Source organism: Sciurus carolinensis, chromosome 3 (genome assembly GCF_902686445.1).
Source record: "Sciurus carolinensis chromosome 3, mSciCar1.2, whole genome shotgun sequence".
In the NCBI taxonomy this organism is placed as follows: Eukaryota; Metazoa; Chordata; class Mammalia; order Rodentia; family Sciuridae; genus Sciurus; species Sciurus carolinensis.
Genome location: NC_062215.1, coordinates 62,975,444 through 62,991,412, shown reverse-complemented (window position 1 = coordinate 62,991,412; position 15,969 = coordinate 62,975,444). Strand labels below are relative to the sequence as shown.

At 38.9% G+C, this 15,969-nt stretch overlaps 1 protein-coding gene across 9 annotated transcripts in view; it reads left to right on the top strand.

Annotated features, from left to right (window-relative positions):
- Nucleotides 1-15,417, top strand: part of Gosr1 (golgi SNAP receptor complex member 1) — a 52,742-nt gene extending 37,325 nt beyond the window's left edge. For 4 of the 9 annotated variants that reach the window (XM_047544529.1, XM_047544527.1, XM_047544528.1 and 1 more), the window contains 2 exons: nt 196-278; nt 3,834-4,232. In XM_047544529.1, coding sequence (XP_047400485.1) covers nt 196-278; nt 3,834-3,958 — 208 coding nt within the window. In that variant the 3' untranslated portion in view covers nt 3,959-4,232. Of the gene's footprint in view, nt 1-195; nt 279-3,833; nt 4,233-9,593; nt 10,874-11,855 lie in introns of those variants that run through there. The other 5 variants (XM_047544536.1, XM_047544534.1, XM_047544535.1 and 2 more) reach the window with 4 other exon arrangements.
- The last annotated feature ends 552 nt before the right edge of the window (nt 15,418-15,969 follow it).

Genomic DNA, 15,969 nt, shown 5'->3' with positions numbered 1-15,969 from the left:
GGTTGCAGTGAGGTCATTCAGAAAAAAGACAATGGAAGGTGATCTGGGAAGTGAATTTCCCCCAATTTTTCTGCCTGGTGCTTCCCATGTTGATGTTGCTCACCATAGTTTTCCATTCACTTTTAGGGGTGTGATTAATCCATGCAGACTAACATTAAATGACAATTGAATTGTTTCTTTTTTCCCTCCTTGAAGCATTGCTATGGCAACAAAAGAAAATATGACTTCACAGAGAGGAATGTTGAAGTCAATTCACAGCAAAATGAACACTTTGGCCAGTATCCTTTTTGAAAGTTTGAAACCTGCTTTGTGGGGTGGGTGGATGAGTGTACCTGTTCTTTTCTGTTTCCTTCCTTTTATTTTCTTGGTGGTGGGCAAGGGAGGTAACTGGCATCAATAGAGCCCCTGAGTAATTACTTAAGATGAATACTTCCTAATTTGTGAAAGTTCATAGTTTTTCTGAAGGTATCACCAGGAGTTTAATACTACTAGATTTAGAAAAAAAACCTGAATTTTAAAATTGTTCACAAAGTTATCTTACATGTAAATGTAGTGAATCCATGGTAGGACTCCACAGTATACGTTATTCTTATCTAAACATTATAAATTATATGCTTTTTTGTCAGTCAGTGGTAGGTGCTAGATGATAGCCATGTATACAGATGAGTTATAACTGCTGAAAGAAGTGTTGTGCCTCTTCATGCCCAAGTTGAATTCCAGGATAGATGCTTATTTGTTGTGATTGCTACTTCTTTAATTTTTCAATTTCCTAATTTAAATTCAGATTGTTAATACTTCCAAGAAACCCAGTAAGAAAACTGATAAACTTACCCCTCAGAAGCATTTTACTTATTCTCAAAGAAGACAAGCCTTTTAGGGGAAAAAAATCTTTCTTCCCCAAATACTATGGAGAAGGTTGAGTATATTCTAGTCCCAGATAATTCAAGGTCACTTTTACCTATTTAAGATCAAGGATACTGGGCTGGGGAGATAGTTCAGTTGGTAGAGTGCTTGTGTTGCAAGCACAAGTCCCTGAGTTCGATCCCCAGCACCGCAAAAAAAAAGATCATGGATACTTATTTGCTTAAGGAAAAGGATATCCTGGAGTTTGTTGATATTTTCCAGTCTTTGGTGGATTTTGTCTTGTCTTGTTACCCTTGCATAAACCACACATCCGGAATTGCCTATTATTTATGTAGTGCTATACAGTTCACTGAGTACTGTTACATGCATTATTTCCTCATTACTACAAAAGAAAAAAATGTAGAAATTATTATTGTTTTGCAGATGAAGAATTTTGCTCAGAAAAGTAGCCTGGCCCAGGTCCACAGTCAGTAAGGAACAAATTAGAGATTCACATTTTAAGTTCCCATTGCATTTTTTCATGAAATTCTGGTGTCTTTTTTTTGAAGGGAGGGGGGAGTTACCACTGAGCTATATATCCCCAGCTCTTTTTTTATTTTTTATTTTGAGACGTGGTATCACTAAGTTACTTAGGGCCTCTCTAAATTGCCAAGGCTGGCCTCAAATTTCAGATCTTACTGTGTCTACTTCCTGAGTTGTTGGGATTACAGGCATGAGCCACCACACTCAGCCCTACTGTCCTTCTTAAACTATGAACTTGGTTGTCAGCAAAAACAGGGACTACTTAAAAAACGTTAGAATATTTAGTGAAACCACTGAAACTTTTAAATGGATGTAGAGGCTGGATAGCTGGGTTACTTATAATACTCACTAAAACCTGTCTAAATTGTCCATTAGAATTTGTCCCCATTGTTATTTGTGTCTTCTTCTTTACCTGAATGTTTTTCTTCCCTAGTGGACCATAAGTTCTCTTATGGGAATAAAGTATCCCAGAGCCCAGAATAGTGCCTGGTACAGGTTAGCCACCCAGGAATTTTACACTTCATTCTAGAATAACAAAAAATAAACAAACAAGCAAAATGGGTGTGAGTTGTCAGGACTCCATAGCATAGAGAAGTAGCAACGGAAACCTAATTCAGATTGACTTAAGGAGTAAAGAGGGGAATTAATAACTAAATTCCAGAGATAGAGTTTGACTTAAGGCATGCCTGGATTCACTAGCTCAGATTTTATCATCAGAAATTTGCCTTTTCTCTCTCTTTACCCTCCCTTCCCATCTTGTAACTTGGCCTTCCTCTGTTAACCTCACTCTCAGGCAGGCATTTCTTCATGATTATAGAGATGACTCAACACCAAATCAGAAAACTGGGGAAAAATAGAGTCCGTTCTAATAGTTGTCACAAAAGCCCCAATGAGGACTATGGTTGCCCCAGCTTGAGTTACTGCCCACTCCTAACCCAGTCATTGACCAAGGGAAGGGACTGTCTCACTGACCAATTCTGAGTTTATATGACCTCTTGATGGCAGAGAGCAGGGTCAGCCCCACCTAATTACATGCACTGAACTAGGTTATTATAGGGGAGAGGGGTTGTTTCTAAAGGTAAACTGGGAAAAACTATGTCTACTATTGATAGTTTCTTGATGTCAAAAATTTACCATAATCTCAATGGATTTGTTTATCATTATTTAACTAAACAAGAAAAGATTAAGCATTTTCTCCATATGAAATTATTACTTTGTAAAAGTCTTTGTGACTTCAGTACTTGTTTATTTTTCCACATTTTAAAAACTATTTCTGCCAATTGTATTTTTTCCTTCAATTAGTTCAAAAAATACATGAATGCCTGCAGTATATATTCTGTAGACATGGAAGAAATTTCAAGATTAAAAGACATGATCACAGAGCATTTAGACCATATATGTACACAAATGTAGTCCATGATGAGAGTCATTTTGTTACAGAAAAACACAGTGAATTCTCTCAAGGAGGGGGAATTATTCCAGCTCTCTAGTATCCTTGGGGGTTTGTGTCACTGGTTTTCCTGAACTTAATATAAATTACCTCTGTTAATAAAGAGGATTCATCTGCATTGTCAAAACCCATTGCCAGAAATACAAAACAGTTTGGGCACTTTGGTCAACAACATACAAACAAGTAAGAGTAGGAAGATATCTTGAAATACTAAGTAAAATGGAATTAGAACTATTACAAAAACCCCCAAATTGAAAATTTCCCATCTTAATGTTCTCTTAATCGATTAGAACATTTTAACCCTTTTTTCTAATGTATTCCGCCTATTGCTGCCAAGTACATTTTAAATTTTAAATAATTTACCGGTACCTAATTATATAGACCCTAGGATTGGCTTCTACCATTTTCTTGAATCCAAGAACAGTTATTTCTCTGTGAGAAAGGATCAGGTTTTTTCAAAACCCGCAGGCAGAACTGCCCAATCCCCTGAAAGAAGGCAGTGGGGGGGGGCAACAGGGGAAATAGGACAGGGTGAGTAGGATGAGGGAGGTAGTAGCTGTCTGTACTATGCCTCCCTGCCCTGCAGAATCTCTCTGGTCCTAACCACACTGACCCCAACCCTGACCCGAAGCTTGGTAGTAATCCCAGAGTACATGGGCACTGTCGTCATTTCTTTTTCTCTCTTCATTTGAGTATTGCATACAAAACTGGCAGACTTGAATTTGTCCCAGTTTTGGAATATGTGTTTGCTAAAGACTCCTTCAGTGTGATGCCCCCTAATTTCTTCTTACTACTTACTCTTTCTGGACTCCACTCATTGCTATTCTTTTAATTCCTGTGACTTTTCTTTTTTTTTTTTTTTTGTGGTGCTGGGGATCAAACTCAGGGCCTTGTGCTTGCAAGGCAAGCACTCTACCAGCCGAGCTATCTCCCCAGCCCGTGACTTTTCAATAAAGAGATTTCTTTCAAATATGACCTTAATAAACATTTCCCAAAGATCGTTTTCCTGCTGTGAACAGTCTAATCCAGAGGATCAACCTTAGGAAGCGGCGAGACTCACTCATCCTAGGTGGCGTAATTGGTATCTGTACCATCCTTTTGCTGCTGTATGCTTTCCATTGATGGGACATCTCCATGGACTCTTGACAACCACCACTTTCATGCCGTGATCTGGAATAAGGAAAAGGAAGAAGGAGAAGTTGACTGTCCTGACAATTAATCTGACAACCTGGATGAGTTCAAACTAATAGTATGGCTCTGTGACATGGTCAGGTCGTGCTGAAGCCACAGTTTTTCTGTGCTATCTTTTCTAACACACATTTCCCCGTTTTTTAGTTTAAAAAAAAAAAAAAAGGAGAGGGGTCATTCAGTTGCTTTTGTCTCCCTAGGAGGTAAGTAAACCAATCAAAAAACAGAACTTCCGTGCTTCAGTGACAATGTTGAAGTCTGATGACAAGCCAGATCTTACAGCTGAACTCTTCAAAATGCCAGGTTTCTCTATGTCCAAAGACTGCTTTTCTTTCAGCCGGCTGATTGGGTTGTGAATAAAAATAATTCTTGTTCTTTTATTTAACACTCATGATGAGAAATCACAAGTCCTTTCTTGATAGTCTGGGCTATAGATTTCTATTCTGTCCCCAGCTCTTTTGATATTCAAGGAAAACTCCATTTTTCACAGATTCTTTTGAAATGCTGATAAGCCAACAACAAGCATGTTTTAGGTTGTCTGAAATGGAAAACACAGCAAAAAAGCTTTTGTCTTTTCTTTTTTAAATACTGGGGTTGACTTTATTGCTGGAAAAATATCAAGAATAACAGACCTTCCTTTTTTTTTTAAGGAACCAGTCATTGCTTTGCCTTTTTTGTTTTTTCTTCCACTACAAGATAATGAAATCTACTACTACTACAAGATAATGAAATCTTAATTCTACAACGACAAAAGAAAGAAACTAATAGCCAATGTCTGTAACACCCCCAACTTTTGCTTATTATGTCAGCATTAATGCTGCTAACTGGAGGCAGGGAGACTGCTCAATTTTCAATGAGATTTATTCAACAAACCACATGTAAAAAAGACATTCAGGAGTCACTATCCAGATAATCCTTTTGTAAATGCTTCACAACTTAGGAGCAAAAGTTTAAGAACTACTGCCTGATGTATCAGGAATTCTGTGTTCTGTGAAAATCTATTCATTCCAAATCTCTTAAACTTTTCCACTGCACCAGTCTTCTATTACCATCCCTGGACAGTGACAAAACTGTAAACTACTCACCAGAATTCTTTCCCAGTTTAACCATTTCTCAGTTTCTGTAAATCCATTACTTGTCTTACTGAACTACCAGATAGTTTAAAGACTTCTAACATCTATACTCCTCACCAAGAGAAGGCTGCTCTTCCCCGTTGGAATTTACTTTGATGTTTATATCAGCTTCATACTGTGCCACAGGGAATGAGGACATTAGTTTGTCATTCTTCACTATGGTGTGTATATGCTGCTGTTCAGGTGGACTTGATGAACTGCCTCATGGGTGGACTAACATCAGATGTGGGACTGTTTGAGAAATTTATCCTTCTGGTGTCAGTTTTCTTACATTCTGGGTATGAAGGGCATTTGATATATTTTTCTTAACTATGGGGTTTATTTTTATAAATATGGGTTGATTGATCAGTTCATTGACTGGGGATGCCCTTAAAAGAAAGTTAAGTTTTCCCATTGTGAAACTTAAAAGATTGGGGAAATTCATTTGTTAAATTCTCTTTTGGGAAAACAAAACTTCTCTCCCCTGATACTCGTATTATCTTTGATTTTTCAAAGGGCCTTGATTGGTGGTTGTGCCTCGGTTAGAATTTATGGGACTTTGGTTGCTATATAGTTGGCATTTATAAAATCTGAAATATCATAAATAAAGTTATTTATTTAATTATGCTACCCGCCTTTATTACTGGTCCAATTACTTGGTTCATTCATTAAACCTGATTGTGTGAGAGTAAAACTAAGACACAGGCTAATCTAGCTTGCTGCAATCAAGCAAAGAAACAGTGATGGCTGATGAGCCTTTCCAGGATGGTTGTGCTTACAAGAAGTAATAGAATTTTGTTGGTTATTATCTTTATGAAAATAAAGGAACTAGTTCTTCCAAGGAAGTTGTAAAAGTTTGGTGTAGATGTTGGTGTCAGATGGGTCTGACTAACCTCCCATTGCTGTCACCCATAGTGAGATGCCCCAGATAGCTAAGAGAGTGTGTACATGGATGGAAGAGTGCTCTTGCCTTCCTCTTCAGTTCCTGCCTTTGTTTGCAGAAAGGAAATTATGTGCCCCTTTTGGAAAGGATCTTAATTTGGATCCTGAAATTGCTTATTTAAGTTTCAGTCTCAAGCCATTTAAATTTTTTTCTTTTCTTCTTCTTTTTTTTTTAATCATCTGACTTTTCTCCCCTTTTTTGCCATCTTGCTTACAGAGGGGTTGCTAGACCCAGGAGCCAACAGCTAGGTACTTATTAAAGCCACTCGGAGCCCAGATGAGGTCAGAAGGAATTTTCTATTTCTGGTCCCAGTGAAATGTTGCCTCTTAGGAAAGTTATGCTCACTGGGCCATTGTCTTATATAAGTCTTTCCATTTTGGATCTTTTTACTAACTATTCAAAACTTAATTTCATGAACAAAATTTGAAAACCCATGGCAACAAAAAAGGCAAAAATTTTCAAATAGTGTTTTTTGTTTCTTCTTTTGTTTGTTTTTTAAGATTGGGTTTTGCAGTTTTCCAGGCTCGCCTTGTACTTTCAGTCCTCCTTGCAGTCCTCCTGCCTTGGCCTCCTGAGAAGTTGGAATTATAGGCATGTGCCACTGTGCCTGGTTCAGAATGGTATATTAAGATTATGTTTTAGTGCTTGTCAATGACCTTAGTGAAAATATTTAATTTACTGCTCAAGTTTAAGCTCAGATATCTAAATATTAAAGATTATCCATCTTGGAAATCTTGTTCTTTTTGTTATTATTATTATTAATGATGCTGTAGGACTCCCTGTAACCTGCATTGCTCACTTTTTATTTTCCTAATGTTAGAAAAGGGCTTTCCTTCTCCACTATTCTTCTTTCCTTTTACCAAAATTCACTTTTGTAGAGAATACCTTTTTCCATACTGCCCCATACTCTGACCAAACATGGGAGTAAACTCCTGAGAATGGAGACAGATGAGAAAATACACCTCGAGGACACTTTTTGTACCTGGAACCAAATAATATTAACTTAGTTCTCCCATTTTGAATGTGAACACATCTGAATAGAAAAAGATATTTACTAGGCCTTTTGATGCAAAACTTGGCCCCTGTGGAATTGCGGCACCTTGATTTTCATTCCCTCCATGAATTTTATGTTTCACTGTTAATGATCCCAACTTGATGGAAATGACTTTTAGGACTTGATCTAGCCTTTTTGGTTTCTAATAACCTGTGTTTCGTCATTAGCCAGATATAATTTCTGGAAGTTGATTGAGTTTTCTAACATGTAATATTAAATTAAGCTATTGGGGATAAATGACCATGTCCAGTGTTACCCTGAGTTTGTTGGCAAATGTAAGTAAAGAACAAATGGATTCTACTCAAATTACAATGACTGTTTCATTCTCTTTTTAGATTAGAAGTTATTTAGCCTGCTCCCCAAAATAATGCAGAACTTTTCATCATGGTCTTAATAAACTAATCTTATTTATTCCTTTATAAACCTACATACCCTTAAGTTTCATAGAGAGAAAGAAAATGAGAAAGGAACAAGGAAATTTTAACAATGTTTATTGGGTAAGAAGCTGAGACAAAACTGAGCCATGTCATAAGGGATCTTTCTCATTTTCTTCATACCTAACCTAAGATCTGACTTTAGTATCAAATTATTTTCATCCATTTATATCCTGTTAGCTCTTAGAAAGGGGGAAATCAATTCCAATTACACTTTACTATGATGGAAGATGTTTTCTCATGAAAAATGCCAATACAGATTTTTTAAAATCTATTCTTTTCCAAATGCACTTTCTAATTTTTTGCTTTTAAAATAGCTTCTTGGAACCAATTTTATTGTATTTGTACTTAATTTTTGTTCTCATCTAAATGTGCATTTTCTGACTGTATAGAAGAAGCTTTGTTATGTAATTTAATAATAAATTAAATATCTAAATGGTTGTGCCTACAGTTGTTTGTATTGGAACGATAACCACAGAGGCAATTTGGGACTAGTAATTATGAAATCTTTGGTGTTAACAAGTACTTTTCATGATGTCCTAAAGTCCACAATAAAAAAATAAAGGTGCTAAAATACTGTTAACCAATGTTCAAAACTCGTGACTGGGCATGGTAGCCCACGCCTGTAATCCCAGCAGCTCAGGAGGCTGAGGCAGGAGGATCACAATTTCAAAGCCAAACTCAGCAATTTAGCCCTAAGCAACTTGGTGAGACCCTGCTCAAAAAAAGGGGAGCAAGGACTGGAGATGTGGCTCAGTGGTTTAGTGCCCCCTGAGTTCAATCCCTGGTATCAAAAAAAAAAAAAAAAAAATCATCTTGTGAACAACCCACTAATTTATTTTTTTTCCAATACTGGGGATTGAACCCAGGGGTGCTATACCACCTGTGACTGGGAGTATAGGTGTGCACCCCTGAGCCCCACTAGAAAATGTTTCTTTTTTAAGTGTTTTTAACTTGGACCACATTCCCCACCCACCTCTTCATACTCTAGTATAGAACCTGAGTTATTCCTAGAAAGTGAGGCAAGGCCTGACTCAGAGCAATCACTACAGAACCTCAGTTGACGCCTTTCCCTTTGAGTCCAGTCTAAAGGACTGTCACTGCTTTTTAATCTGCCTTTTTTTTTTTTTTTTTGGTATTGGGAATTGAATCCAGGGGCACTTAGCCACTATGCCACATCTTTAGCCCTTTATTTTTTACTTTTTGTTTAGAGACAAGCTTTCACTAAGTTGCTTAGGGCCTCACTGAGTTGATAAGGCTGGCTTTGAACTCATGATCCTCCTGCCTTAGCCTTCCAAGCCTCTGGGATTACAGGTGTGCACTACTGCGCCCGGCACTGATCTGCCCTTTTCGTATAAAAGGCTCTGAGGTTCTGCCCCAACACACCCTTGTCTGATATCAGAAATGCCTAGAAGTAAATGAACAGGTGGCCGGAAAACTCACTGAAAATGTTTGCCATTGGGACATTTTTTCTTGTTTGTCTAAAGCAAAAGCCAGGAGGAAAGGATCTTCTTCCTTCAGAAGGTATAGATTTGTGTGACTGAGTTGGAGCAGAAGGGAATACACTTTGGCCTGATGATTTCTGCTCAGCTTGGCTAAGATTTCCCAGTTCAGCAGAGCTGCTTTGCTTGCAAAACTCTTGTACTATTAATCTTACCAAGATACTTAAAAACTAATAAGACTGCCAAGAAGTCTTAAGTTCCTGCTTAGAGGAATACTAGCTATTACTTGAAGGTGTTCTTGCCCTCTGACAATGGTCTTTTGTCTGTTACCTGATCTACAGTGTTCAGTTTCCCTCCTTTGAGAGAGAAAACTTTTAAGAAACAATTATTTAACTAGTTCATTTCTTTTAAATATTTTTTGAATATCTAGTCTTTTATGCAAATTGCTTTACAGCTTAAGAAGGATCAAACAAATATACTTTCTTTTAATCTAATGCAAGGAACATGTGATTTAAACAGTCATTTCCCTGAAAGTGACAAGTTATCTCTGATTGTGGTACTTTGTGTTTTTCACCCTGGAATAGGTCCTCAGTCTTATTTCTCTGCATGTACCACAAGATGGATCCTGTGTCGACTGGATTCTTCATTACCTGTATAACAGCCACTGTGAGTGGATATCCTGCCTTTAACTTTCCACCTGACATCACTCCCACACATAGTGACCTAACCTAACTTCCTGAATAACCTGTCATCACTGTCCTAGATATTGGCTGCTACCTAAGAATCTAGGGCAGTATGCTGTCAAAGAGCCAAAAAATGTCTGCCCACCACTTTGTTTAATATGTACATAAAACACACGAAGTCCTCTTTACTTACTGAAGTAGCTTTCTCCTTTTACAGAGGAGGACACTAATTCTGTAAGATGAAATATTTGTTCAGAATCACAGGGTCCTCCTGATAGCAGTCGGCTGCCCTTGGCCTAACCATTTTCCCATTTATAAGTAGGACTTCCTGGAAAGAATGAGTCAGGCATCCTATGTTCTAGTGCTGGATCTGATACTTTTAGGCCATGGGCAAGTTACTAAACTATTCCTAGCTGCAAAATGGACTCTAGCAACTTTATGCAGTTGTGGAGATCAAGTCAAATAAAAGATAATGATGGTATAGAATTACTCAAAATGTCCTCAAGAAATGATGACCAGTGAGGACTGAAAAGTTTTCTATTAGACAGCAAGTCCCTGAGAGCCAGGGTACTATTGCCTTCAACTATATACCATGTATAGGAATTTTATGCAGAAAATGTCACTAAACTTTTTCAAACCATTTAAATTTGATTTAGAGCCCCTACCCTACTGGGCTTGCAAAAAATAAAACATAAAAGTCAACCTTGTTCATACTTGATTTTACTTCCCTTTGCCTCTTGGGTTGTGCAAAACTCCCAAGAGTCTTTCACAGTCCAGACTCTTTGGAGCAGACACTCAGATTCACACTGGATTCCACAGATGCTCACTGAGCCATGTAGTCTTTTGAAGGCACCAGTTCCTTCCTTTCTGTGCCACCCTGTGCCACCTTTGTCCCATCCCATAGCCATTTCCCCAAGGTGCTGCCACCCTCACAGGGGCACTGTGAGGGCAAGGGACATTGGTGGGAAGCCAACACAAGCGTATGGTCTCTCCTCCCCACCACTTCCCATCTCACAGGAGGCTCAACATCTCTGTCGTCTTCCCACCTTCCTCCTTTCCCCACCCATCAACAAGGAGCTACTGTTCTTTTAGAATGTTGGCATCTCCTTTGTGTGCCTAGAAGGAAAAAGCTGATAATTCCCTCACTCATCCCAGCGATGGTGTCCTCAGTTCCTGGCACATAGTAGGCATCAAGTGACTGCTGAGTGAATGGAGGAAGAAATTGTTTTAAAATGCCACAAAAGTTTTAATACCAGTTCTCTTGTCTTCATGAGTTTAGAATCCAATGCCTTTATAGATGGTCTTGCCCTGTATCCTGTTGTCAGCACAGAGCTCAGAGCGCATGCCTCCCACTGCACCAGAGTATTAAATCTCTCTTTTAGAACTGGTGAGTACTGGGTCAAAAGTTCTTCCACTGGTCTCAGCTAGAGGTGCCTTCCCCAGGAACATTTGACAATGTCTGGAGACATCTTGGATTGTCAAAGCGGAGAGAGAAGGAGAGGCTACTACTGGTATTTAGTAAATGTGCATAGGACAAAGTGCATAGGACAAGCCTCCACAGTAAAGAATTATCCAGCCAAAATGTCAATAATGCCAATATTGAGAAACCCTGGCTCCAACTGAATTCATGTTAAAGTTGGCAGCGCCCCTCTGGGAATGGAGATGGTTCAAATGAGCCTCTATTCCTCCTTACACCTTTGACCAGCTTATGCTGCCTATGGGACATCTGATCTCCACTCTGCTTGCCCTGTCTTCTGTGCTGCCTTGTCCATCACTCCTTCACCCCCATGACACGCATATTCTCACCATTCTGGGTGACTTCATGTCCCAAGACCTTTGGAAACTTCCTCTTTCTGGAATGGTCTTCTTTCCAAGCCTGCCTATGAAATGCTTCCTGCTTGTTTTAAAATCCTAGATATCAGGAGAAACTGTTTAATGAGCATAGGGTTTTCTTTTTTGTGTAATAAAATGTTTGGGAATCACAGAGGTGGTGGTTGCACAACTCTGACTATATACTAAATGCCACAGGATTATACATCTTAAAATAATTGTATGTTGCATGACTTTCCCCTCAATTTTGACTAAGATCCACATGTCTTTTTGGTTTGAACTGCTAGAACAAATTACCTTAGACTCGGCTAATCAGCAACTCATTTCTCACAGTTCCAGAGGCTGGGTGATCCAAGATCAAGGTGCTGGTAGATCCAGTGTATGATGAGGATCCACTTCCTGGTTTGCAGATGGCTCTTGTATACTCACCACAGAAAGCAAGCTTCTTGTCAATTATTCCATTCATGGAGGACCAGCACATCTAACCCAATTGTCTTTCCAAGTCTAATACTGTCATGCTGGAGGTTAGGATTTCAATAGATGGACATTGAAGGGAGGAACATAAATACTCAACCCATGCCTCTTCCCCTGGAAAGACTCCCTGACCCGCCCCTCCTCTGTGCCTCCTGATTTCCTCTGTGCTCCCTCAACCTCCATCAGAGCATTTTATCCCATCCTGTTACATTCAGTAGGTACCTCCCAGTCTCCCCATGAGGAGACTGTGAGTACCTTGTGGGCAGTGACTGTCCTAGTTCATCTTTATATTCCCCAGCACAAGGAACATAGGAAATATTGAAAAGGGAGAAAGAGATAAATAGAAGAATCCAGTTGCCCTGAACTAAAGTGCAGCGACTTAGAATTGCATGTTGTCATACGTTCTTGCCTCTTCATTAACCACCCCTTCCCTGTTGTGTACACCTAACCCTTCCATTTTCTTTTCCTGTGATTGGTCAGCTGAAATACCCCAAGTATCCACAGCCATTTCAAGACATCCCTATTATCAAAGAAAACTTTGGAAGCAAATAGTAGCTGTAAAATGGGACAGCTCGTGGGAGAGTGATCGCCAAGGAGATCCCTCTTGTGGAATTCAGGTAGCTGCTTGGCAGTCCATGAGAAATGATCCTTTCCATTTCAGAGTCATAAGACTTGAGCCAGTAAGAGAAATAGGACAATCTTGTAGCACCTATGCTCATAACCTATGACCAAGTGACTCCACCTCTAAGAATCTCATAGACATAAAAAGATGTATCTATAAGGATATTCATGGCACCATTGATTTTAAATGAAAAAAGTTTAAATAACTGTTCATCAGTAAGTGAATAAATAAGGTAGCTTTTACAGAGAAAGGTAACTGGGGCTGGGGCTGCGACCCAGAGGCAAAGCGCTTGCCTAGCACGCGTGAGCACGTGTTGGATCCTCAGAACCACATGAAAATAAATAAAAACAAAGGTATTGTGTCCATCTACAACCAAAAAAAAATATTAAAAAAAAAGAAAGGTAATTTACTGTGGACTGATGAGAAATCATCTCTAAGACATTGCTAAGTGGAGAAAATGATACATGTGTGTCACATACATGCTTTAAAAAAAAACATCTCTCTTGATGTGTAACTGACAAGAAACTAAATGTTTAAAGTGAACAATGTGATAAGTTTTGACTTACATATGCACCTAGGAAACCATTACCCTAATCAAGATAGTGACTATATCCATCACCCCCAAAAGTTCCTTTGTGACCCTCCAAACTCCTCCAGCCCTTTCCTACCCCTCATCCCAAGTAACCATGGCTCTGCTTTCTGTCACAATAAATTAGTTTGCATTTCCTAGAATTTTTGTTTGTTTGTTTGGTTGGTTGGTTTTTGGTACTGGGAATTGAACCCAGTGGCACTTAACCACTGAGCCACATCCCCAGTCTTTTTTCATATTTTATTTTGAGACCGGGTCTCACTAAGTTGCTTAGGGCCTCACTAAGTTGCTGAGGTTGACTTTGAACTCTCCATCCTCCTGCCTTAGCCTCCCAAGTCAATGGGATAATAGGCACCTAGAGTTTTATATAAGTGGAATCATAGAATATGTATTCTTTTGAGGTGGGAGAATCTGGCGTTTTTCACTCAGCTTTACTATTTTGATATTCAAGTATGTCATTGTGTATCCCAATAACCCATTCTATTTCACTTCTGAAACAGTGTCCCGTTGTGTGAATGGGACACAATTTTCTCATCCACTTCTCTGCTCTTGCCCTCTCAGGTTTCCATTTGGGGCCCATTACAAGCAAAGCTGCTCTGAACATTCATGCACAAGTCTACATAAACATACTTCCTCTTCTCTTTGGTAAATGCCTATAAGAAGATTCACTGAATCATTTGGCAAATGTGTTTTTAACCCCTTAAGAAAATGCCAAGCTATTTTCCTAAGTGTTTGATTTTGCAACTGAGTATAAGAGAGTCCCAGTTCACATCCTTTCCAACATTTTGTGTAAGTTTTAGCCATTGAATGAGATGTGCAGTGATCTCTCATGCATTTCCCTAATGACTAAGGATGTCGATCACCTTTTCATGTGTGCACTTGTTATCTGCATATCTCTTTGGTGAAATGTCTGTTCAGATATTTCACCCATTTTAATACGCTGTTTGTTATAGGGTGTAGAATATTGGGAAAGATATTCAAGAAAATATCTTACAAGCAGTTGCCTAGTGAAAAAAATGAGCAGACTGGAGGTCATAGATGGGGAGGACTCTGGATTTTTCACTTAGCATAGACTGCATTTTTTAATCATTTAAATTATATTTTTAAAAAGACAAATAGCTGCTTTGAAAACATCAGTATTGAAAGCATATTTCTTAATGGACAGATGGAGACTGTTCTGTTTAGCCAAGAGCACTTCAGAAACTCCTCGCTGGTAGGAAATTGGAGCACTGAACCATTAATGGGACCGTGAGCGTTCCGCACTGGATCGGATTCAATCATTGATGGTGGCGCACAGTTGGCAATGATGACGTCTGGGCCATGGCTCCACTAAGACAAGCAGAATGTGGTGTTTATATTGAAGTGAATACTGTTCCAGCTTCCTGATTTCCTGCCCTTTTTCTATTGAAGGTCACCAATGAAAAGAACCCAGAAAGGGCTCTCCCAGCCTGTCTGACCACAGGTTTGATTCATTTTCCTTCTCACAGCGTGCTTTCTGCTTTCCACCTGGGATGTGATGTAGCTTGTAGGTATTGTAGACCCTGGGCAGGTAAGCGCCCCATCCAAGTTCACGTCCTTTTAAGAAAGCAATGGAGAATTAACAAGAAATGCTTTCTCTTCCAAGACCTCTTTGTGACTATTCCCGTCTTGTTCTTCAATCCATTCATTAGTTCATAAAAATTTCACATAAATTAAATTCATCTCCTATGCTGTGTCCTACCAGATTGATAGTTAATTCTAAGTAAACACTGACATTTTCCTTAAAGAAGTTCTTGACTGGGTGTGATGGTGCATGCCCCAAATCCCAGCTACTCAAGAGGCTGAGGCAGGAGGATTGCAAGTTCAAGGCCCAGACTGGGCAACTTAGCAAGACTGGTCCCCTAGTGGGGTTATAGCTCAGTGGTAGAGTGCTTGTCTAGCATGTGCAAAGTCCTGAATTCAATCCCCAGCAATGCAGTATTTTTTAAAGAAGTTACTTATTCCAGGGAAGTATATTGCTGTCATAATTTGGACATCATTGATTATGACGTGAAATTTGGTGTATTTCAGCCTAAAACTCCTTGAAATTCTGTGTTGAAAATGGGAAAATGTTATGGATCAATTCACTGGTTCAGTATCTGAGCTATTTGAAGTAAAATTTTCTTTGCCAACAAAATTAACATGTGTTTATGTTGAAAATATGGATCACACAAGGCAAATAAAATGTTCTATTCCCCCAACATTCTATAATGGCTGTTATTACTTTGCATGTTATTTATTTGCAAATGTCTAGCTGGGTGCAGTGGTGCATGCCTATAATCCCAGCAGTTCTGGAGCCTGAGGGAGGAGAAACAAGAATTCAAAGCCAGGGCTGGTGTCGTGGCTTAGCGGTAGAGTGCTTGCCTAGTATGTATGAGGCACTGGGTTCGATTCTGAGCACCACATAAAATGAGTAAAATAAAGGCCTCCTGACAACTTAAAATAATAAGAAAAAATAAAAGTAAATAAATAAAAAAGAAAAGAATTCAAAGCCAGCCTCAGCAACTTAGCAAGACCCTAAGCAACTCAGCAAGAGCCTGTCTCTAAATAAAATATGAAAAATGACTGGGAATGTGTCTCAGTGGTTAAGTGCCCCTGGGTTCAATTCTCAGTACCAAAAAAAAAAAAAATGTCTAAAACACACATTTTATTCAAAATGGGGATAATATGGTAAATACTGTATTATGATCAGATTTTTTTCATGTTATGCAGCACATACAACTTTCACATCATTAAATCTTCAT